At 35.5% G+C, this 21,711-nt stretch overlaps 1 protein-coding gene across 4 annotated transcripts in view; it reads left to right on the plus strand.

Annotated features, from left to right (window-relative positions):
• Positions 1 to 21,711, plus strand: part of TANC2 (tetratricopeptide repeat, ankyrin repeat and coiled-coil containing 2) — a 348,234-nt gene that overhangs the window by 193,056 nt on the left and 133,467 nt on the right. For all 4 annotated transcript variants that reach the window (XM_029212661.1, XM_029212662.1, XM_029212663.1 and 1 more), the window contains 2 exons: positions 6,995 to 7,181; positions 17,443 to 17,706. In XM_029212661.1, coding sequence (XP_029068494.1) covers positions 6,995 to 7,181; positions 17,443 to 17,706 — 451 coding nt within the window. The remainder of the gene's footprint in view (positions 1 to 6,994; positions 7,182 to 17,442; positions 17,707 to 21,711) is intronic.

Below are 21,711 nucleotides of genomic sequence, written 5' to 3' on the forward strand. Positions count from 1 at the left end.
TGTAACTATGTCAGTATGCTGTGATCTGTGAATAAAAAATAGAAATGATACATGTTGAGAGCTTCATTTAAATTGGTATAAATAAAACATCTATTTTACTTTTTATCTCTTTATATTCACAGCAGGTTAAAATATGACTGTTCTAATAATGACCAAGAAACATGACATTACAATCTGAGAATTTGCCAAGGACCCTGTGTTTCTAAAAAGCTACATTTCTTGAGGTGCTAAAATTTATATTTGGTTGCTTTTGAGATGCTTCATGTCACAGCCTGTTGCAGTAATTTCTAAATAAAGTCACATGACTTGTGACTTCATTTAGAAATCAGGTAGCCCCTTCCTGGTCATGGTAAATAAAGATTTCAGATTAGAACGTGCTTTGTGCATTTACTGAATAAATTCGTCATAAAATAAGTAAATGAGTAGTATCATTGATTTAATGTAATTAAAGTGATATAGTATAACAGAAAAGTCACTGAACCAGGAGGTAGAAGATGTGTAGGGTTCATTTATATTTCAATTTTCAGGTAAAGAAAAATGGAAGCACACTGCCAGAAAGTGATGGACTAGTATTCAAATCCAGGCAGTCTGCTTTTACAACTTATGTTCTTAATAGCTACACCATACTGGTCCAGTATAGCATGAAATAATGACAGGATTGTTGTGAAGATCAAGTTAAATCATGAATATGAAATCACTTTGTAAGCTGTAAAGTGTCATATAAACAAAAGATATATATGCAATATAATTAGTATGTAAATGTATGCAGGAACTGTATGATTTGGGGGAAATTGCTTCATAGCTTGCATACTTAGGGTAGTTTCATTTTCACATTTCTTAAATGGGGAAATAATATTTATTATGCCTCATACTTGGTTGATAAGGAGATAATGAAGTATCAATTATAACATTTAAAAAATTTTAACTACGAAACATTGAACAAATGTAAAATATTAATAATGAAGCTACATGATAGCCCTCTTGGAATATAATATACCATGAAACTATCTTGGAACCACAGAAGAAAGTGGCTGAATTGACCATTGGAATTTCTAGTCTTAGGAAAATTATTAAGAACTAGGAGGTCATGTTCACTTAGTGACTTTCTTCTGTACTAAACAACATACTGACAAAGATAGATTGCTTTGTTTAGAAAGACCCTATATAGTAATGGTGTCCTCAGAATAGTGCTAGTAATGACAAAATCCAGCACAGGCAAGTCAGCATATATCATTTTTTTTGCAAAGGACAACATATTGAAAGTGATATTCAACTGATCACTATATTTTCTTCTCTCAGTAGTTTCTGGTGTATTAGGATGTACCTTATAAATTCCATCATTAGATTCTTCCCTTGGGTATTTGTAGAACCTTGAAGAGATCCGATTGAGAGTTTGGGATCCTTCTGGAGACCACTAAAAGATCAATGGGAAAACCACTGAAAGGTTTTAGAAGCGGAGCGGCTTAATTAGATGTCCATTTTAGCCTGCAGTATGGAGAGTAGATAATGTTGTCTTTCTGTGCCCAGAAGAGATTTCTGTGTCTCATTAACTAGCCTCCTTAAATAAATATAAGGCTTGCCTTTTAATTCACAAGCCATGAACAGTTTTCTGCTTTCTGAATGGCTTCATCTTTAAGCTTTGCTTTTACAGTTAAAGCTTTTAAAGCATAGTCTGTGATAAATGCTTTATTTTCCAGAAAATAACTTGTAGTAAAAATTATGTGTCATTTGAGCCTAACCTCCACATTGGCTATATTATGCATATAATACAGTTTCCTTTCTCAAAGAACCGACTGAGAATCTTGTCTAAAAATGGAAATTAGTTGCTATAAAGGTAATAGATTTATACCCAAATTAAACTTTTTCATCATGGAATGACTATATAGTATAGATATATCTAATGTAGAAGACTCTAATACAGTTCTATTACAGTACCCACATATTTCTTAAACTGAGAATGAGGCAGTTAAAAATTGCCATGCCAAATTCTAACTAGGGAGGATTCTAAGTCACTAAGACTGGGGTGGGGTTCAGTATCTGTCAGTTTTGTAGGGGAACTTGTTTTTTACATTCCACAGGAAATTCTACTGCAAGCCCAGTTTTTAAAAAATTCATTGCTCTGGTAGACCAACATCATTTTATAGAAATAGAGGAAATTACAAAGAAATTGAAACTCCTCCCTCTTCTGGAGAAAAATTATATAGAAGAGAAATGGCATAGATTTGAGGGCTTATTGTGTTGTTAAGAAAAATCAGTTTCTAATATTATTCATATGATTGAAAAGATTTACTTGGTTGCAGGGTTCTGAGAATGTCACTTATGCTTGGTTGAGTTGAATGTATCTTTTATGACCTGGTTATAGCATTTAAATTAAAATCAAAACCTGGATTCAACACAGATAATTAAATATAAGAGATTGCATCTGGAAATCATTTGGGGACGAGTCAAAGAGCCTTAATATTCTCATATTCAGTGATCAGCATATTTTCCAGTCAAGTTATAAAATGTAAATCTTCAATTTTAGCAGAGAGATTATGAATAGACTCTGTATGTAAAGTTGAAATGCTTTTTTTTTAATTTAACATTTAAAGATGTTAAATTTATCATTAGTACTCCAAGTAATTTTGCCACTGATCAAGTACTGTTTTGAAAAGGGTAACATTTTTTTTTAAACATCATTATTGGAGTATAATTGCTTTACAGTGGTGTGTTAGTTTCTGCTTTATAACAAAGTGAATCAGCTATACATATACATATATCCCCATATCCCCTCCCTCTTGCGTCTCCCTCCCACCCTCCCTATCCCACCCCTTTAGGGGGTCACAAATCACTGAGCTGATCTCCCTGTGCTGTGCAGCTGCTTCCCACTAGCCATCTATTTTACATTTGGTAGTATATATATGTCCATGCCACTCTGTCACTTCATCCCAGTTTACCCTTCCCCCTCCCCGTGTCCTCAAATCCATTCTCTACATCTGCGTCTTTATTCCCGTCCTGCCCCTAGGTTTTTCAGAACCTTTTTTTTTTTATTATTCCATATATGTGTGTTAGCATACGGTATTTGTTTTTCTCTTTCTGACTTACTTCGCTCTGTATGACAGACTCTAGGTCCATCCACCTCACTACAAATAACTCAATTTTGTTTCTTTTTATGGCTGAGTAATATTCCATTGTATATATGTGCCACATCTTCTTTATCCATTCATCTGTTGATGGACACTTAGGTTGCTTCCATGTCCTGGCTATTGTAAATAGAGCTGCAATGAACACTGTGGTACATGACTCTTTTTGAATTATGGTTTTCTCAGGGTATATGCCCAGTAGTGGGATTGCTGGGTCGTATGGTAGTTCTATTTTTAGTTTTATAAGGAACCTCCATACTGCTCTCCATAGCGGCTGTTATCAATTTACATTCCCACCAACAGTGCAAGAGGGTTCCGTTTTCTCCACACCCTCTCCAGCATTTATTGTTTGTAGATTTTTTGATGATAGCCATTCTGACTGGTGTGAGGTGATAACCTCATTGTAGTTTTATTATTTTTTTTAACATCTTTATTGGAGTATAATTGCTTTACAATGGTGTGTTAGTTTCTGCTTTATAACAAAATGAATCAGTTACATATATACATATGTATACATATATACATATATCTCTTCCCTCTTGTGTCTCCCTCCCTCCCACCCTCCCTATCCCACCCCTCCAGGCGATCACAAAGCACCGAGCTAATCTCCTTGTGCTATGCGGCTGCTTCCCACTAGCTATCTACCTTACGTTTGGTAGTGTATGTATGTCCATGCCACTTTCGCTTTGTCACAGCCTACCCTTCCCCCTCCCCATATCCTCAAGTCCATTTTCTGGTAGGTCTGTGTCTTTATTCCTGTCTTACCCCTAGGTTCTTCATGACTTTTTTTTTTTCTTAAATTCCATATATATGTGTTAGCATACGGTATTTGTCTTTCTCTTTCTGACTTACTTCACTCTGTATGACAGACTCTAGGTCTATCCACCTCATTACAAATAGCTCAATTTCGTTTCTTTTTATGGCTGAGTAATATTCCATTGTATATATGTGCCACATCTTCTTTATCCATTCATCCGATGATGGGCACTTAGGTTGTTTCTATCTCCGGGCTAATGTAAATAGAGCTGCAGTGAACATTTTGGTACATGAGTCTTTTTGAATTATGGTTTTCTCAGGGTATATGCCCAGTAGTGGGATTGCTGGGTCATATGGTAGTTCTATTTGTAGTTTTTTAAGGAACCTCCATACTGTTCTCCATAGTGGCTGTATCAATTTACATTCCCACCAACAGTGCAAGAGGGTTCCCTTTTCTCCACACCCTCTCCAGCATTTATTGTTTGTAGATTTTTTGATGATGGCCATTCTGACTGGTGTGAGATGATATCTCATTGTAGTTTTGATTTGCATTTCTCTGCTGATTAGTGACGTTGAGCATCCTTATATGTGTTTGTTGGCAATCTGTATATCTTCTTTGGAGAGATGTCTATTTGGGTCTTCTGCGCATTTTTGGATTGGGTTGTTTGTTTTTTGGATATTGAGCTGCATGAGCTGCTTGTATATTTTGGAGATTAATCCTTTGTCAGTTGCTTCGTTTGCAAATATTTTCTCCCATTCTGAGGATTGTCTTTTCGTCTTGTTTATGGTTTCCTTTGCTGTGCAACAGCTTTTAAGTTTCATTAGGTCCCATTTGTTTATTTTTGTTTTTATTTCGCTTGCTCTAGGAGGTGGGTCAAAAAGGATCTTGCTGTGATTTATGTCATAGAGTGTTCTGCCTATGTTTTCCTCTAAGAGTTTGATGGTGTCTGGCCTTACATTTAGGTCTTTAATCCATTTTGAGTTTATTTTTGTGTATGGTGTTAGGGAGTGTTCTAATTTCATTCTTTTGCATGGAGCTGTCCAGTTTTCCCAGCACCACTTATTGAAGAGGCTGTCTTTTCTCCACTGTATACTCTTGCCTCCTTTATGAAAAATAAAGTGACCAAATGGGTGTGGGTTTATCTCTGGGCTTTCTATCCTGTTCCATTGATCTATATTTCTGCTTTTGTGCCAGTACCATTACTGTCTTGCTGACTGTAGCTTTGTAGTATGGTCTGAAGTCAGGGAGCCTGATTCCTCCACCTCCATTTTTCTTTCTCAAGATTGCTTTGGCTCTTTGGGGTCTTTGGTGTTTCCACACAAATTGTGAATTTTTTTATTCTAGCTCTGTGAAAAATGCAGTTGGTAGTTTGATAGGGATTGTACTGAATCTGTAGATTGCTTTGGGTAGTAGAATCATTTTCATAGTGTTGATTCTTCCAATCCAAGAACATGGTATATCTCTCCATCTGTTTGTATCATCTTTAATTTCTTTCATCAGTGTCTTATAGTTTTCTGCATACAGCTCTTTTGTCTCCTTAGGTAGGTTTATTCCTAGGTATTTTATTCTTTTTGTTGCAGTGGTAAATGGGAGTGTTTCTTTAATATCTCTTTCAGATTTTTCATCATTAGTGTATAGGAATGCAAGAGATTTCTGTGCATTAATTTTGTATCCTGGCACTCTACGAAATTCATTGATTAGCTGTAGTAGTTTTCTGGTAGCATCTTTAGGATTCTCTACGTATAGTATCATGTCATCTGCAAACAGTGACAGCTTTACTTCTTCTTTTCCGATTTGGATTCCTTTTATTTCCTTTTCTTCTCTGATTGCTGTGGCTAAAACTTCCAAAACTATGTTGAATAAGAGTGGTGAGAGTGGACAACCTTGTCTTGTTCCTGGTCTTAGTGGAAATAGTTTCAGTTTTCCACCATTGAGAACGATGTTGGCTGTGGGTTTGTCATATATGGCCTTTATTATGTTGAGGTAAGTTCCCTCTATGCCTACTTTCTGGAGGTTTTTTTATCATAAATGGTGTTCAGTTTTGTCGAACGCTTTTTTTGCATCTATTCAGATGATCATATGGTTTTTCTCCTTCAGTTTGTTAATATGGTTTATCACATTGATTGATTTGCATATATTGAAGAATCCTTGCATTCCTGGGATACACCCCACTTGATCACGGTGTATGATCCTTTTAATGTGCTGTTGGATTCTGTTTGCTAGTATTTTGTTGAGGGTTTTTGCATCTATGTTCATCAGTGATATTGGCCTGTAGTTTTCTTTCTTTGTGACATCTTTGTCTGGTTTTGGTATCAGGGTAGAATAACATTTCTTGAGTGTTTGAAAAAACATAGACTTTCATTCATTATTTCATTAATTTATTTGGGTAGAAAGAGCTAAAGAAAAGCGAATTGTCATTAAATTAGGTAAACCAGAATATATTACCATCAGTGTTTTTGGTGATTATTCATTACTTCCCATCAAAAATGTGAAAAGGAGGTAACTTTAGGTGTAAGAATCACTCAGTGATCTCAGTCTGTAATCAGTTTCTACAGAGAAATTATTTCCTTTTGTATTAAATTAATATTGTTTGATCTATTTTATTTGACAAACTTTTAGATAAGGCATTTTCCCTGCATTCATTTATTGCCTCTGAGCAACCACCTGTGTGTCAAAAAAAACACATTTATTTGCATTAAGAACTTTATTTTTATTTCTCCTTGGCTGCAGAGATATTTTTTTTCTATCCAAAGAAAATTATTAGCAAGAAAAAGTTCCAAGCCTTCAGAAAAATTTGGATTGAAAATAGCAAGAAAATTTTGTGATTAATAAATTCCTCTATTAGTTCATAGCAGTGATAAAGACTACTTGTCCCTGTGAGTTTCCTAGGCAGAAAAACAGGCCAGTCTCTGCTCATGTTAAATTTATCAAGTTTCACCTTAATTATAGAACACAGAATGCTTTATCCCAGAAGGGAAAAACAAACAGAACCTAATAGATGTAAAAGTTGTGCATGTGAATTTTTTTTTTCTTATCAAAGCATGTGTTTTACCATAAGATATATTTTACTTTAACAGCTGATCAGTTTATCTCATTTTTCATTTAAATTTTTCAGACCTCAGCAATCACCCAGAGGATAAGTCCCTGTTCCACCTTGACTAGCAGCACTGCCTCTCCACCAGCCAGCAGCCCCTGCTCTACTCTCCCGCAAGTCAGTACAAATGCAACTGCCAAGGATAGCAGCTATGGGGCTGTCACCAGTCCAACCTCCACCCTTGAAAGCAGAGATAGCGGTATCATTGGTAAGTTGGTTTTTATATTAATCATTAAAAAAGAAAGCATCTTATGTCTTTTTTTCTTTTTAAAATAATTACACAAGCTCAAGGTTTTCAAAAATTCTGCTTTTGATTTACTGAGATGTATATATAAAATGTGTCCTTTTCTTTTTAATGATACAGGAGAGAGACATAAAGGGTAAACAAAATGAGAGGTATCTCTCCCTGCTTAACCAGTCCTTTAAAGATATTATCTGATAAAAGAATGGATGAATAGAAAAAGTTCTTTCTACTTCTTCTTGTAAATTCACATGCATCATCTGTCTACCAACAGAAGTGGTTCAGAAAAAGTTTATCCCTCACTGAACTAGTAGTTTCTTGGTGGTTCTCAGTTCTTTGTATTATTGCCTGTTGTATACTTGTTAAGGGGAGTCAGTCACATGGAAGTGAGCAAAGTTTTGGGAAAAGAAGAATCTGAAGACAAAGAAATGCAAAGAGAAGAAAAGAAGACTGAGCACAGAATCTTAGGGCATGTTCAAATTGAGCAGGGGGTGAGAGGTGTGAGAATGAGCCAGTAGATACAGAAAAAGGGTAGTCAGACAGATAGGAGAAAAACTGGGGCAGTATAATGTTACCAGCGCCAAGGAAGATAAAAGTTTCAAGGAAGTGGTGAGGAGAGTCTGGTCAACAAATGACAGAAGCTGAAGAGACTAGGAAAGTGGAAACGATAAAGGAATAAAGACAATGAAATATTTTTTCCTCATTTGGCTTCCTTCTAAAGGTTATCAAATCAAAATATTTATTTGTTTAGATATTATTGCAGATATTTTAATGCCATGTCAACTAAGCATATCTCTAGTACTCAAATGAATATACATCAACATGTGAATTTATTCACTTTAAATAAATAATGAGTTGATAAAAAGAATATTTTTACAGCAAAGTTACAGGATACAAAATCAACATACAAAAACCAGTTGCATTTCTATACCCTAACAATGGATAACCAAAAACAATAAAATTAAGAAAGCAATTCCATTACAGTAGCGTCAAAAAGAATAAAATACTTAGGAATAAATTTAACTAAGGAGGCAAAAGGCATGTACACTAAACACCACAAAACATTGCTAAAGAAATTTTAAAAGACTTAAATAATTGGAAATATATCCTGTGTTCATGGATTGGAAGACTGATATTGTTAAAATAATATTTCTCAAAGCAACCTGCAGAATCACTGAAATCCCTATCATAATCCCAACAATGTTCTTTGCAGAAATAGAAACACCCATTCTAAAATTCCTGTGAAATCTCAAGGACCCCAAATAATCAAAACAATTTTGAAAAAGGAGAACAGAATTGGAGGACTCATATTTCCTGATTTGAAAACTTATTATAAAGCTCCTAAAAGGCAGGATTCATGTCTGATAATTTAATGTACCCTCAGTATGTAACATAATAATTTCTGATTTGTGTTTACTTTATATGAGAAGTCATTATGAAGGTATTATCATTAAATAGCTAAATATTTTAACTAAATAAAATACATAGATAGATAAAATATGATGAAAATTGACCTCTTTTCCTAACCTCTGAAATAGTTTATAGAAAATTGGAATTACCTGTTTCTGGACTATTTAGTAGGACCTGCCATTAAAATATTTCAGACCTGTTATTTTCTTTATGTCAATCTTTTAAACTACTATTTCAGTGTATTTAATACTATAGGACTTAAATTTTTTACTTTTTCTCTCTGAATCTCTTTTCCTTAGTAATGGTTTTTCTTTCAAATTTATTTGCAAAAACTTGTCCAAAATATTCTCTTATAATGACATCACTACCTACCCAGGAACCCAAGCTAGAAAGCCAAGAGGAGAGTCCTTCCCACCTTCCTTCCCCCAGTATTTCTCATCCCTGTATTGTTTTTTCATCTTTCCTAGCATTGCCTTGATAGTCCGTATTTATCTTAGACCTAGATTAATACAAATCTAACTGTTCTCTCTGCGTTTTTTGCCTTGTCCTAAGTCTGTTTCTCACACAGCCACCAAAGTGAATTAACTGAAAAACAATTACTGTTTTGATTCTGTTATCTATAAGATGTAGTGAACTACCTGAAAATCAAATCTGATCAGATCACTCCTTTGGCTCCCATTTACCTAGCAGATAAAGGCCAGGCTCTCCTGATCTGACCGCAGCCAGTTTCTCCAGCCTTCAAGCCCACTACTTTCGGCCTTGTATATATTATTCTGGCAACTTTAGATTTTGTTGTTACCTGACACATTCATTTTTTCATCTCTGTGCTTTTGCTCATATTGATCATTCTGCCTTGTAATCTCCTCTCTCCCTCTTAAATTTGACTAACTCCTACATACTTTTTAAGATTCACCTTGAGTATTCTGTCACCACTACTACCACCACCTCTCTTCACTTCTCCACTCCACCTCCTATCCAATACGTATTATTATTCCGTGTTCCCAGTAATACCTGTGCATATCTGTACATTACATTTAACACATGGTATTATAATTACTTTTGGAGCCTGCTTTTCACCATTAGACTGTTTCTTGTTAGCCAAAATTGTGTCTTATTCATCCGTATCTGTAGCACCTAGTCCAGTGACTGACATATGGTAGCATAGTAGGTGCTCAAAGGAAAGAAAGCTTAAGTGTGGAAGGATAGGGGATAAAGGACTGACCTGGCACTTTACTTTTTTGACAGGTGTTTAGAGTGTTTAGAGTGACCATTGGGTACAAGATGGAACTTTATTAAATTTTTAATAAATAATAGAGATTAGAATTCTCCATCGACTAATCTTATTCTCTTAAATTCTCTTTATGATTCATTTTGGCCCAGTGACTTTTATAATCCCAGCCACACCTCTTCCTGGGTTCTTCTGTTGATCTTATTAGAGTGTCTGTAACTGCATATCATCTATTCTGCCATACATTAAAAACTAGCTTTAGAAATACATTCATCCAAGCAGAAGGCATGGTACTGACGGATTGGATAAAATCCGTTTACAAGTAGTTACCTTTCAAAGTGGAGGCTTAACATGTCAGTGAGTGTTCAGAATAAATGTTCATAATGTTCTGAAAATTAAAAATGAGATCCTGCTTTGACTTATAGCAGACAGTGTTCCTCATTTTTTTCTTCTGATAAATTTCCAAAATTGTGTTCCTTGTAAATATAAGTGCCTTTGTGGATAAGAGAGCTAATTTGAAGAACAATGAACTTCCATTCTTTAATGTGTATAAATACTGCAACAGATTTACTTGCAAAATAATGAGAGAAGAAAGAGAATAATGTCTGTTCCTAAAATTACATAAGACTATAGAGTAGTTATCAAATTATATGTGAGCAGCTTATCTTGAGAAATGACTTGTTTCCCTTTAGTTTTTTTTCACTGCAGTCTGATTTGGAAGAAAATTGTATATGGCATAAGTAATAATAGTCAAAGATATTGTTATTACCTTGGAAATCTCAAGGCTAGCCTACCTTAACTGTTAAATATGTTTCAAGTATTTTCCCCGCTGATTATAGAAACATCTGCTTTTCCAAATTAAATATTGCTTATATTATTTCAAACAAAAACTTCCAAGATGGTCTGTTGTTTATTAGTGTTCCATATTTAAATCTTGCCCCGTCAGCGAAAAGCACAAAAGTTATTAAATGTATTAATTTAAATTATCTATTTTTGATTTCTTTATATATCAGTCAGTTCAGTTTGAATTCCTTATGATTACATTTTGTAATTATAGCAGTCAGAATTTTAGTGATGCCTGCTGTATCACTCTTATAGCATGCCAAAATATGTAGAATTCTAGTTATAAGAATCAGAATATTAGAAATGCAGAGTTCCTGAATTTTTAAATATTGTTAATGTAAAAAGTTCCTCTCTCAGATTCTAAAAGCTTGTAAATAACTGTAACTTCTTAGATTCTGTGTGGTCTAGACTCACCCCAGATGTAATTTAATTTTTACCACAGAAAGCATTCTCTGTTCCAATCATAGCTTCCCTTTCCTCAAACTCACAACCTTTCTTAAATATGTGGTAAAATGTCACTGACATGATTGTCAGGTGTTTACAATGTAATTTCATATTTGTTACTATTTTTCTTTTTTTTTTTTTGTGGTACGCGGGCCTCTCACTGTTGTGGCCTCTCCCATTGTGGAGCACAGGCTCCGGACGCGCAGGCTCAGCGGCCATGGCTCACAGACCCAGCCGCTCCGCGGCATGTGGGGTCTTCCCGGACCGGGGCATGAACCCGTGTCCCCTGCATCGGCAGGCGGACTCTCAACCACTGCACCACCAGGGAAGCCCCCATATTTGTTACTCTTTTATTTTATTGGTATAACTTTAATGGTATAATGGTCTTATATATGTGGCTAGTTAGATACCACCAACTACATATAATCTCCTATTACCTTATATATAAGCTCCTATATAGCTTCGAGCAAAAATCTTGATAATCATAAACTCTGTGAGATATACATTTTTATATCCTGTTCCTTTTTCATGTTAAGTTTTAATAATGGGCTGTTTTGGTATGGTGTTACATAGCAAAATGAATTTAAGCATGGATCCATTTAGGCATGTTTCTTGCCTTTTGTTTATCTGGAGATCACAGTTCCTTCCAGAAGGGTATAATTCTTTTTAAATTTCTTTCTTTTTTTAATTTATTTGTTTATTTTTGGCTGCACTGGGTCTTCATTGCTGCACACGGGCTTTCTCTAGTTGCGGTGAGCAGGAGCTACTCTTCATTGCAGTGCGTGGGCTTCATATTGCTGTGGCTTCTCTTGTTGCACAGAATGGCCTCTAGGCGCGCGGACTTCAGTAGTTGTGGCACTCAGGCTCAGTAGTTGTGGCTCGCGGGCTCTAGAGCACAGGCTCAGTAGTTGTGGTGCACGGGCTGAGTTGCTCCACGGCATGTGGGATCTTCCCGGACCAGGGATCAAACCTGTGTCCCCTGCATTGGCAGGCAGATTCTTAACCACTGTGCCTCCAGGGAAGTCCCAGAAAGGTATAATTCTTGAATTCCCTCTTTTAATCAAATCTCAGAATTTTTTTTTCTTTAGGTTCTGATTTATTGCCAAATTTGTTCTTATATCCTTTAGCCTTATATCACTTAACACCTAGGAAGATGAAACATCTACAGCTTTGCTCATTGTTCAGTGATTATGTTTTCCTAGTATTTCACATTAGTAACTAAAAAGCAAAATCAGAAACTCCTAATCAAAGACCTTTGTTCGTTTAGTAACATATATTCCAGTAGGATGTTGTATGTTCTTTTTTGGATCCAAATTTTTACGTTTAAAAAATCACCTCCCTGAGTCATAAACTTGAACATTAAGATAACTTGAGTTATTTTTTTATATTTTCTCCAACCTGTTTTCAGAAATGTGCAATTGTATCTTCACTGCTAAGTTTCTCCAGTTATTGTGCCAGTGACTCTGTCATCCTTCCCACCTTCTACTTACCTAGCACTAATAAATTTTTGGTAGCTATAGCGTTATATTTATATGGCATGGCATATATGTTAAAGAAGTCTAGATACTGCCTATTAAATTGATCAAGGAGACCAAACAGAGCATTTCTCTTGCATAATTGACCTAACTAAAATAACAATAATAATAATAATAGTAACAACAACCATTGATTGAGTACAAAGTACGAGGCGGGTACCATTACTTACTCCTTACAATCATCTTATAAGAAAATAGTTGTAAAGGTTTCACAGGATCAGATAATTGAAAGGGTACATAAGACTCCGCAGAAAAATGCTTACAAAAAGCTTTTAGTAAAGATACAGTACAGCAGGCGAAAGAGAATGCCGGCGAGCACCGAGGATCCATTCCCAAGTGCAGCTCTCCACGTTCTTTTTTTCTTTTTAACATCTTTATTGGAGTATAATTGCTTTACATTGTTGTTAGTTGCTGGTGTATAACAAAGTGAATCAGCTATACATATACATGTATCCCCATATCTCCTCCCTCTTGCATCTCCCTCCCACCCCCACATCCCACCACTCTAGGTGGACACAAAGCACCGAGCTGATCTCCCTGTGCTATGCAGCTGCTTCCCACTAGCTATCTGTTTTACATTTAGTAGTATATATATGTCCATGCCACTCTCTCTCTTCGTCCCAGCTTACCCTTCCCCCTCCCCGTGTCCTTAAGTCCATTCTCTACATCTGCATCTTTATTCCTGTCCTGCCCCTAGGTTCTTCAGAACCATTTTTGTTTTTTTAGATTCCATATATATCCAGGTTCTTTCTTAATCAAATAATATGTGCCTGTCCCCAGAGTATAAATCACCGAGATTTGTATAAGGAATCTTGGTTTCAGGAGAGCTCCCCGGAAGTTTACAGTGAAGCTTTTTATGCCCCTCTGGTCACATAGCTAAGCAAGGCTGTCTAAGTAGTCCAGGTGTAAGCTGTCAATAAACAACTAGACCTGGTTGCTACCAGGGGAGTTTCAAACTTTAAACAGCAAATTATAAATCATTAGTTATCCCTGTTGACCTTATCTTGGCTAAGAGTCAGTACCAGAGTTCCAGGCATCCCCAGAGATAAGTGTAGGGCTGGCCCAGTCTAGCTGTAAATTAACTCTGTCTTACATAATACTATAACAATCTTTCTTAGACTTAGAAAACTGAGATTCAAAAATAATTGGTCCCAGATCACATAGATATTAAGAGGCAAAGCTAAGATTCAAGTTCAGGTCTGTATAACTTCAAAACCCATGGTCCTAATTATTACAAAACAGTGCATAGTTCTAAAATAATTCTCTCTCAGAACAGATGACCTAAGACTATTATCCAGCATTAAAAATTTAGTTTTTATCAACAAAAGCAAAGTAGTGAATCAAGATAAAAATTATTACTATCAGTTATTTTTAATATTTATTTGTTTGTTTATTTGGTTGTGTCGGGTCTTGGTTGCAGCAGGCAGCTCCTTACTTGTGGCTCACAGACTCCTTAGTTGTGGCTCGAGTGCTCCTTAGTTGCAGCACATGGGCTCCTTAGTTGAGACATGCCTGTGGGATCTAGTTCCTGGATCAGGGATCAAACCCAGGCCCCCTACATTGGGAGCGTGGAATCTTAATGACAGTGCCACCAAGGAAGTCCCTACTATCAGTTTTTAATTATTATAGATGACAGGCAAATGTGCTTGTACCCATGTACACTTACAATGGGTGCATTTTATGGTATGTAAATTGTACCTCAATAAAACTTTTAAATATATGGAGCTAATTTTATTCACAATGAGCCTGTTTATAAGCCTGTAATTCCTACTTCCTCACACTATCTTCCTGGCCTATATGGCAATATAAACAGAAGTGCCATGTAAGCAGTTCTTTATACTGAGGTAGCAATTTATTTTTCTATATCAAGGAAGGAAAATGGAGAAATTCTCAGAAAAATCTCCTTAATTACTTACAACTCAATATTTCCCACTATTCTTTGTTCCACATGGGAATGACTAGGTCTAGAGAATTAAAATGGAGATAGAATAGGTCTAGTGGAAAACAAATATGTATAATTTTCAATGAGAGGCCGTGTCTTCCTCTTCAACTCCACTCATAGAAACTTTGCACATAGGGGTGCTTAATTTATGTAGGCCAATGTCTGACATATAGACTGCTTGGGCTTTAGACTTTTGAAACTTTTAGTAGCCACATGAATCAAAATATCATTGCATTCTCTGGTGCTTTATTCATCTTGTTGACTTTAAGTGATATGATAAGTTCTCACTCTAGAGGAATGGTTGAGTAAAATAGGAGCATCCATAAAATTGACTAATGTGCAGACATTAGCATGTTGTTATTAAAAGTAGCATTTCAGGGCTTCCCTGGTGGCGCAGTGGTTGAGAGTCTGCCTGCCGATGCAGGGGACATGGGTTCGTGCCCTGGTCCGGAAAGATCCCACATGCCGTGGAGCGGCTGGGCCTGTGAGCGATGGCCGCTGAGCCTGCGCGTCCAGAGCCTGTGCTCCGCAGCAGGAGAGGCCACAGCAGTGAGAGGCCCGCGTACCTCAAGAAAAAAAAAATAGCATTTCATTTTGTGATTCTTCATTTTTTCTGTGTGTGGCCTCTTTTGCCACAGGATTGTCCTTTTTCTGGGATTAAAGATTTAGGACCTATCTTGTTCACCACTGTAGTCTGACACATACTAGTTGCTCAATAAAATTTTATTGGCTAGATAAGTGAATGAAATAAACTAAAAGTCACCATATTCTGTGAAAAGCATCAATGAAGCAAAAATGTACAAAATTCCTAAATGGGAATGGTTAACCAGAGGATTCTACTTCTGGTATTTTATGTGAGTTGTCTGTTTTCACTCTTTCTGTGCCCCAATGGTTCTGGACCATTGAGCATCCAATAAAACTAATTTATTCATCCTCTCAACAAATATTTGTTGATCATATACTGTGTGCCAGGGACTAGATACATTTCTCTCTAGTGAAAAAGGGCAAGGGATACTTTGGGTTTGAAAAACAAGTGAACTGTGTAATAACAGGTTTGGTTCATGCAGATAGTACAGTTGTAGTGCAAAATGACATCACTGCTCTTCTCACACTGGGAAACTGGATGTCTTCCTTGTCTTTACTTTTAAATACCATGACCATAGAAGCCCTTCCTTATTATAAACTTTATCATTTAAATGATAAAATAGGGTCCATAGGCCAATGAATAATTCTTTGTACCATGAACTAATTCAAAGTTTCTCAAATCTTTTCACCACCAATGAGGACTTTCATAATTTTTATTGATAGGCCCTGTATTTTTGAAAAACTTTTCAGCATCACTCTATTCATTGTCCAATAGCTTCTACCTCATTTTTTATTTATCAAATGTATATATACGTATGGTATATATATATATATACATATGATATGTATACATATATATATATATGCCAAAATTTCTGTTCAACGTGAGATAACTAATGTTATCACCCTTGATATAATTGCAGCTAAGTTTATAGAAGCTTGATGTTTTAGGTAACTAGTCAACATATTATTACTTATAAATTATTTGAAAACATATTATTACTTACAAATTATTTGAAATATTGAAAATAGTGAAACCCATTACTACCTTCTCAGACCTTTAAAGGTGTCGTGTTCCAGTGTTTGGAGCCTACTGAATGTGCTCAGGGTTTATCTGGAGAAAAGGGGTATATTTCTGGAGTATATACCAGGGTAAGACCACACAGATACAAGTGAATCTTAGCCAGCTCTGATTTGGGACTTAAGGATAAAAACTTCTGCTGGGACACACCACCAAAAAAAACCATGAAAGGCAAAGGGTTAACTAACAGACACTTTACATGTAGACAAGTCCTCCGGGAAACAGAAGTTTTACATTCTCCAGCTTTCATTATACTGACCCTAGCAGCTGTGTGAACTCCAAGCCTCTAGCTAAGAATTAAAAGCCAGCTGAATCACCACATCTTTACACCGAATGAAATTATACTTCAGTCAAATTTTACAGAAAGAAAAATGTTTAAATGTATTTTAAAGTAATAAGACAATTTCCAGAAATTAGGAAAAGAAGCATGCATCTGTTTAAAAAGAACGCACACAGACACATACACACATAATATAAATTTACACCTATATCTTATCACTGAACATATTTAGAAATTATACAGTATGCTATAGAACCCATAAAATCTCATTGGGGAAGGTGTAACATTGTGTTTGGTGGCAAAAAGGTTAGGATCCGTTGGGCTATTTATGACTGAAAGATAAATATATGAACTGAATTTTTAATTAAAAACAGAGGCCTTGTAGTGTTTCCTTAATTAGACAGACTCTTTCTCCTATATTAGCGTCTACTTAGGGAATGTTTCTATATTCTCTAATTCTTTGTTTCATATAAAGGGCCAGGAAGGAAAAATATAGGGTAAAAAGACTATAAAGATCTTTTTGACACCTCTAGGGCTCTCCAGCAATCCATGAAAAGTATGTGAATTCCCTTTTGATGAAATTCCACAGTTTTTACCATTGATGGGCCCTATTTGTAGGCCCCTTAGTACTGATATATGAATTTGTTTAATTCATTCAAAAAGAGTTGTTAAAAATAAATCTTTGAGAGAGAACCTGTGTGAGAGAGTTATACTTTGGTTTCAATTGTTTAAACTTCATGATGGAGATGAAGTCATCAGTAACTTTTTAAAAATAATGTTTCTGATATTGTCATTATCTAGTCATGTATTTGGAGAGTAGTAAACAGATTAACCTCTAGGTTTGGTTTTCTTTTTTAATTCACTTTATTCTTTTCTTCAGCTACCTTGACAAGCTATTCTGAAAACATGGAACGCACAAAATACGTTGGGGAAAGCAGTAAAGAATTAGGATCTGGAGGAAACATAAAGCCTTGGCAGTCTCAAAAATCCAGCATGGATTCCTGTTTATATCGAGTAGATGAAAACATGACGGCTTCCACCTATAGTCTGAATAAGATCCCAGAGAGGAATTTGGAAACAGTTTTATCACAGTCAGTACAGTCTATTCCTCTTTATCTTATGCCACGGCCAAATTCAGTAGCAGGTAAGTTTTATTTGTTTTAAATCACCATTTTATTGGCATATATATTGAAATGAAGATAAATTCTGCTCTCACAGTATTTAAATTTTCCATTCATCTTCTTCAACTAAGCTATTCTTTTATGTTTGGGTAATATACATGTGTATATCTTTTTGAACCTGGGGGAAGGTTTGTGTTCCTTAAGTGATTGTTTAGTTCTGCTTCCAAAATATAAATATAAAATAGGGACTTCCCTTGCAGTCCAGTGGTTAAGACTTCACCTACCAAAGCAGGGGCTGCGGGTTTGATCCCTGCTCAGGGAGCTAAGATCCCACATGCCTTCGGCCAAAAAACCAAAACATAGAACAGAAGCAATGTTGTAACAAATTCAATAAAGACTTTTAAAAAAAAAAAGGTCCACATCAAAAAAAATCTTAAAAGAAAACCAAAATATAAATATAAAATAAAAACACATAAAATCAAAAAGAGAACCTATAAAGTATATTGTCAAGCTGTTAAAAGTCTTTTCTCACATCAGAATTCTTTCAAAGGATTTCACTTTGAGATTTTAAAAACTTTAGTTTTAAAAAACATTATTTGAGAATTCCCTGGCGGGCCAGTGGTTAGGATTCTGAGCTTTCACTGCCAAGGGCCTGGGTTCGACCCCTGGTCAGGGAACTAAGATCCCACAAGCTGCGCTGTGCAGCCAAAATAAAATTTTAAAAACATTATTAAATTGAAGTATATTTCAGTAGAATTTATTTTACCAGAAACATCACCTGTAGTTTGAGAGAGTGACAAGCAGGCAAGAATTCAACTTCCCCATTCGAAGAGCTCAGTATTTTCACAGTACACTGGCTATCTTCCCTTAGTAGAATCATCAGGTACCTACATTGCTAAAGAATAACTCAAACACCACTAGCAGTCTCAGTCATAAGGGGATGATACAGATAATAAGTGGCTGGAATATGGAGCCATTATTCTTTAGCAGCTGTTCAGAACTACGTCAAGGGATATTTTTAATACAGCTAAGTTGCTGTTTAATAATTCAGACCAGAACTTTTGCAGAACGGTTGGGCATTCTGACATTTTCAAAATGCATCATCATCTGGACTTTGTCCATGCTACAAAATCAAAGTTATGTTTGTCTTTCTTACTTGCCTGATGAGTGTCAGGATGGGTTTATCTCACTGACACAAGATAATAAAATACTTACTGTAGTCAGGAGCTCTTTCCAGATGTAATTATTTATGTTACACAGATGATGGTGTGATGCTTCTTGCCTTTCCCATCTCCCTTCTGTACCTTTTCTAAACCATTACTCTTTGTTCCGTCCTCTGGAGACCATCAGCATCTGTCATCAGATGTGATTACGAGGAGCGTGGCTCATCTGGAAGATCAGTAACTGCAGAGGATTTTAATATTAATTTTTCAAGATTATTCACTTTTATATAATGACAGAAAATTTTCTCTCCTGGGTTCTTTTCAATATGATGATCCCCAACCATGACATCATTTTTAGAATCCTAGACTGCTATAACTTATGAGAAATTGCTAGGCAAATTCAGTCTATCCAAAAGAGAAACATGTAAATCCTTGCTTACATAAAAGTGGAAAATATAGCTACAAGCCTTAATGGTACATCCCAATTTACTTCTTAATTAAGCTGCAGTGATTTCTAAGAGAATTCTGGCTCTGTTATTTGAGAAGAACACTGAGCACTTAGTAGGAAACAGAGGTATAAGCTTCTTTTGTTCTCTTTTTAGTTCACTGAAGAGATTATAAAATACTTTTCCCTTCTTGAGCATAAGTGTCTGTAAAGATTCATTATTTTACCCTATGCAAAAACTAACTTTAGGTTTTACAAAAAGTTGTACAGGACTAATTAGACAGATACAATTCATCCCTCACTGTCTCTAAAGGTTTCTAACACTGTTGCTTTCCAGAAATTGGCATAAGGCAGCTGTCAGAAGCATCAATAAGTTATCAGACATTTCTCTAACTAATAGATATTGAAGAAATTGACTGCATAGAACCCAGGTTTCTATACCAGGTATTTTAGTCACCGGGTAAAAGTATAATTTGAAATATGTTTTTTAAAAAACTTTAAAAAGCAAGCAGTATTTTATCAGGTGAAGAGTACATTCTTCCATTATATGGATTGTAAGATTTTTGTCTATTTAGAATTTTATCTTGTAAGCACTGTTATTCTAGTTACTTAATAAAATCTTTTAAATTGTGGTCAACTTTTAGGGAATTATTCAATTTGTGAATTTTTCAGACTTCTTAACTACCTCTCATGGTATATTTTTTGCAAACTGCCATTTAGCAACTTTACTGTTTGTAGTCATCATCATACTTGTGGCTACAATTGTACGTCAGTAACTTTTTGCATATCCATTGGAACAGTGACTGAAGCAAATATTAAGATTTTTTGGGAGAATTACAGGAGGGAATTCTAATTGACATCGATTGTTGTTTTGGTAACCTATTTGGCTGCAGTGTGATAAATGCTATAATACAGTAATTTATGAAGTACCATAGGAACACAGAGGAGGAAGCATCTAAGTGCAAAGGGGAGAGTAGGGTAGAGAAGAACAGAAAACATCACAGAGAAGGACAAATAAGAATTCACTAGAAGGACTAAGAGAAGAAAGAGGAAGGAGGCACCAAGAAGTTAAAAAACTTGGCATATAATTGGTATTTCTCCATGACTAGGACCTGGGGTATATGGAAGGAATGGTAGAAAATGATGTTGAAAGGGATGCCAAAGACCTTATGCACTCTGATGTTATGTTGGGTTTACTTTGTTGATAGTGAGTTTAAACAGGAGCCATATTATCACATTTGCAGTTCAAAAGAATGACTGTATGTATCCATCCCTTATAAGATGGACTGAAGGGCAAAAGCCTGGAGTTAGAGAAAATAGTTAAAAGCTTCTGGTATTGTGCAAAATTATAGTGAATTGAATTGCCAGGTTATATCAATAGAGTTGAGAGAGTGGCTTGAGAGATCTTCTTCTTTTTTACCTTAAAAAATAACATTTATTAGATTTTTTAATACAGAGAGATATAAAGAAGAAAACAAAACAAGAAATGAGCTATAATCTCCTTGCCCAGTGGTTCCTGCTGACATATTCTAGAAATTAAAGATTCATATATATTATATAATATATATAAAATAAAAATTCAGATTCAAACACAAAAGGAAAAGCCACTTTCCCCTCTCTTCTTAGTAAAACGTTAATATTATGGTTCTTTAAAAAATATATATTATACATATAATATTCATATTATATACGTAATATATTATATAGCTACATGTGATTATAATATATGTAAGAGACATGTGAGGTCAAAAATCAATAAGATTTATACAAGAGAAATGAAAGCATATGTTCTTACCCAGATTTACACAAATCATAGCAGCTTTATTTGTAATGGCCACAAATTGTCAGTATCCCAAATGCCCATCAACAGGTGAATGGATAAACAAATTAAGCATATCTTTACAGTGAATACTACCCAGCAGTAAAAAGAATGAACTGATACTGCAACAACATGTATGAATCTCAAAATAGTTAATGCTGAGTGAAAGAAGCCAGATTTTTTAAAAGTACATACTATATGATTACATTTATATAAAATCCTAGAAAATGCAAACTAGTCTATAGGCACAGAGGGTCTCTCTTGCAATACAACCATCTGTACGTGCGAGTTTCACCGAGCCCTCTTTGTATGACCCTGTGGGAATTAGGGCTCATAACTGACACAATGTCGATACTCTGGCTACTGTTACTCCTCTGAGTAATAAACTGTCTTTCATCTATGACCTAGATGTCTCATGTCTTCTTCCTCAAGCATCCAGGCTTGTTAGCTTACAAGTAGGATAAAATATCAGATCCTTCACAGTTCTTGACAATGAAATACCATTATACCCATACCTAAAAAAATTAAAAGGAATGGCAATGCCAAGTGTTCGTGAGGATGTGATGCAATTGGAATTGTCATACATCGCTGATGGGGGTAT

The sequence above is a fragment of the Monodon monoceros genome, unplaced genomic scaffold (assembly GCF_005190385.1).
Source record: "Monodon monoceros isolate NGI ecotype Baffin Bay Population unplaced genomic scaffold, NGI_Narwhal_1 Super_Scaffold_9, whole genome shotgun sequence".
Taxonomy (NCBI): domain Eukaryota; kingdom Metazoa; phylum Chordata; class Mammalia; order Artiodactyla; family Monodontidae; genus Monodon; species Monodon monoceros.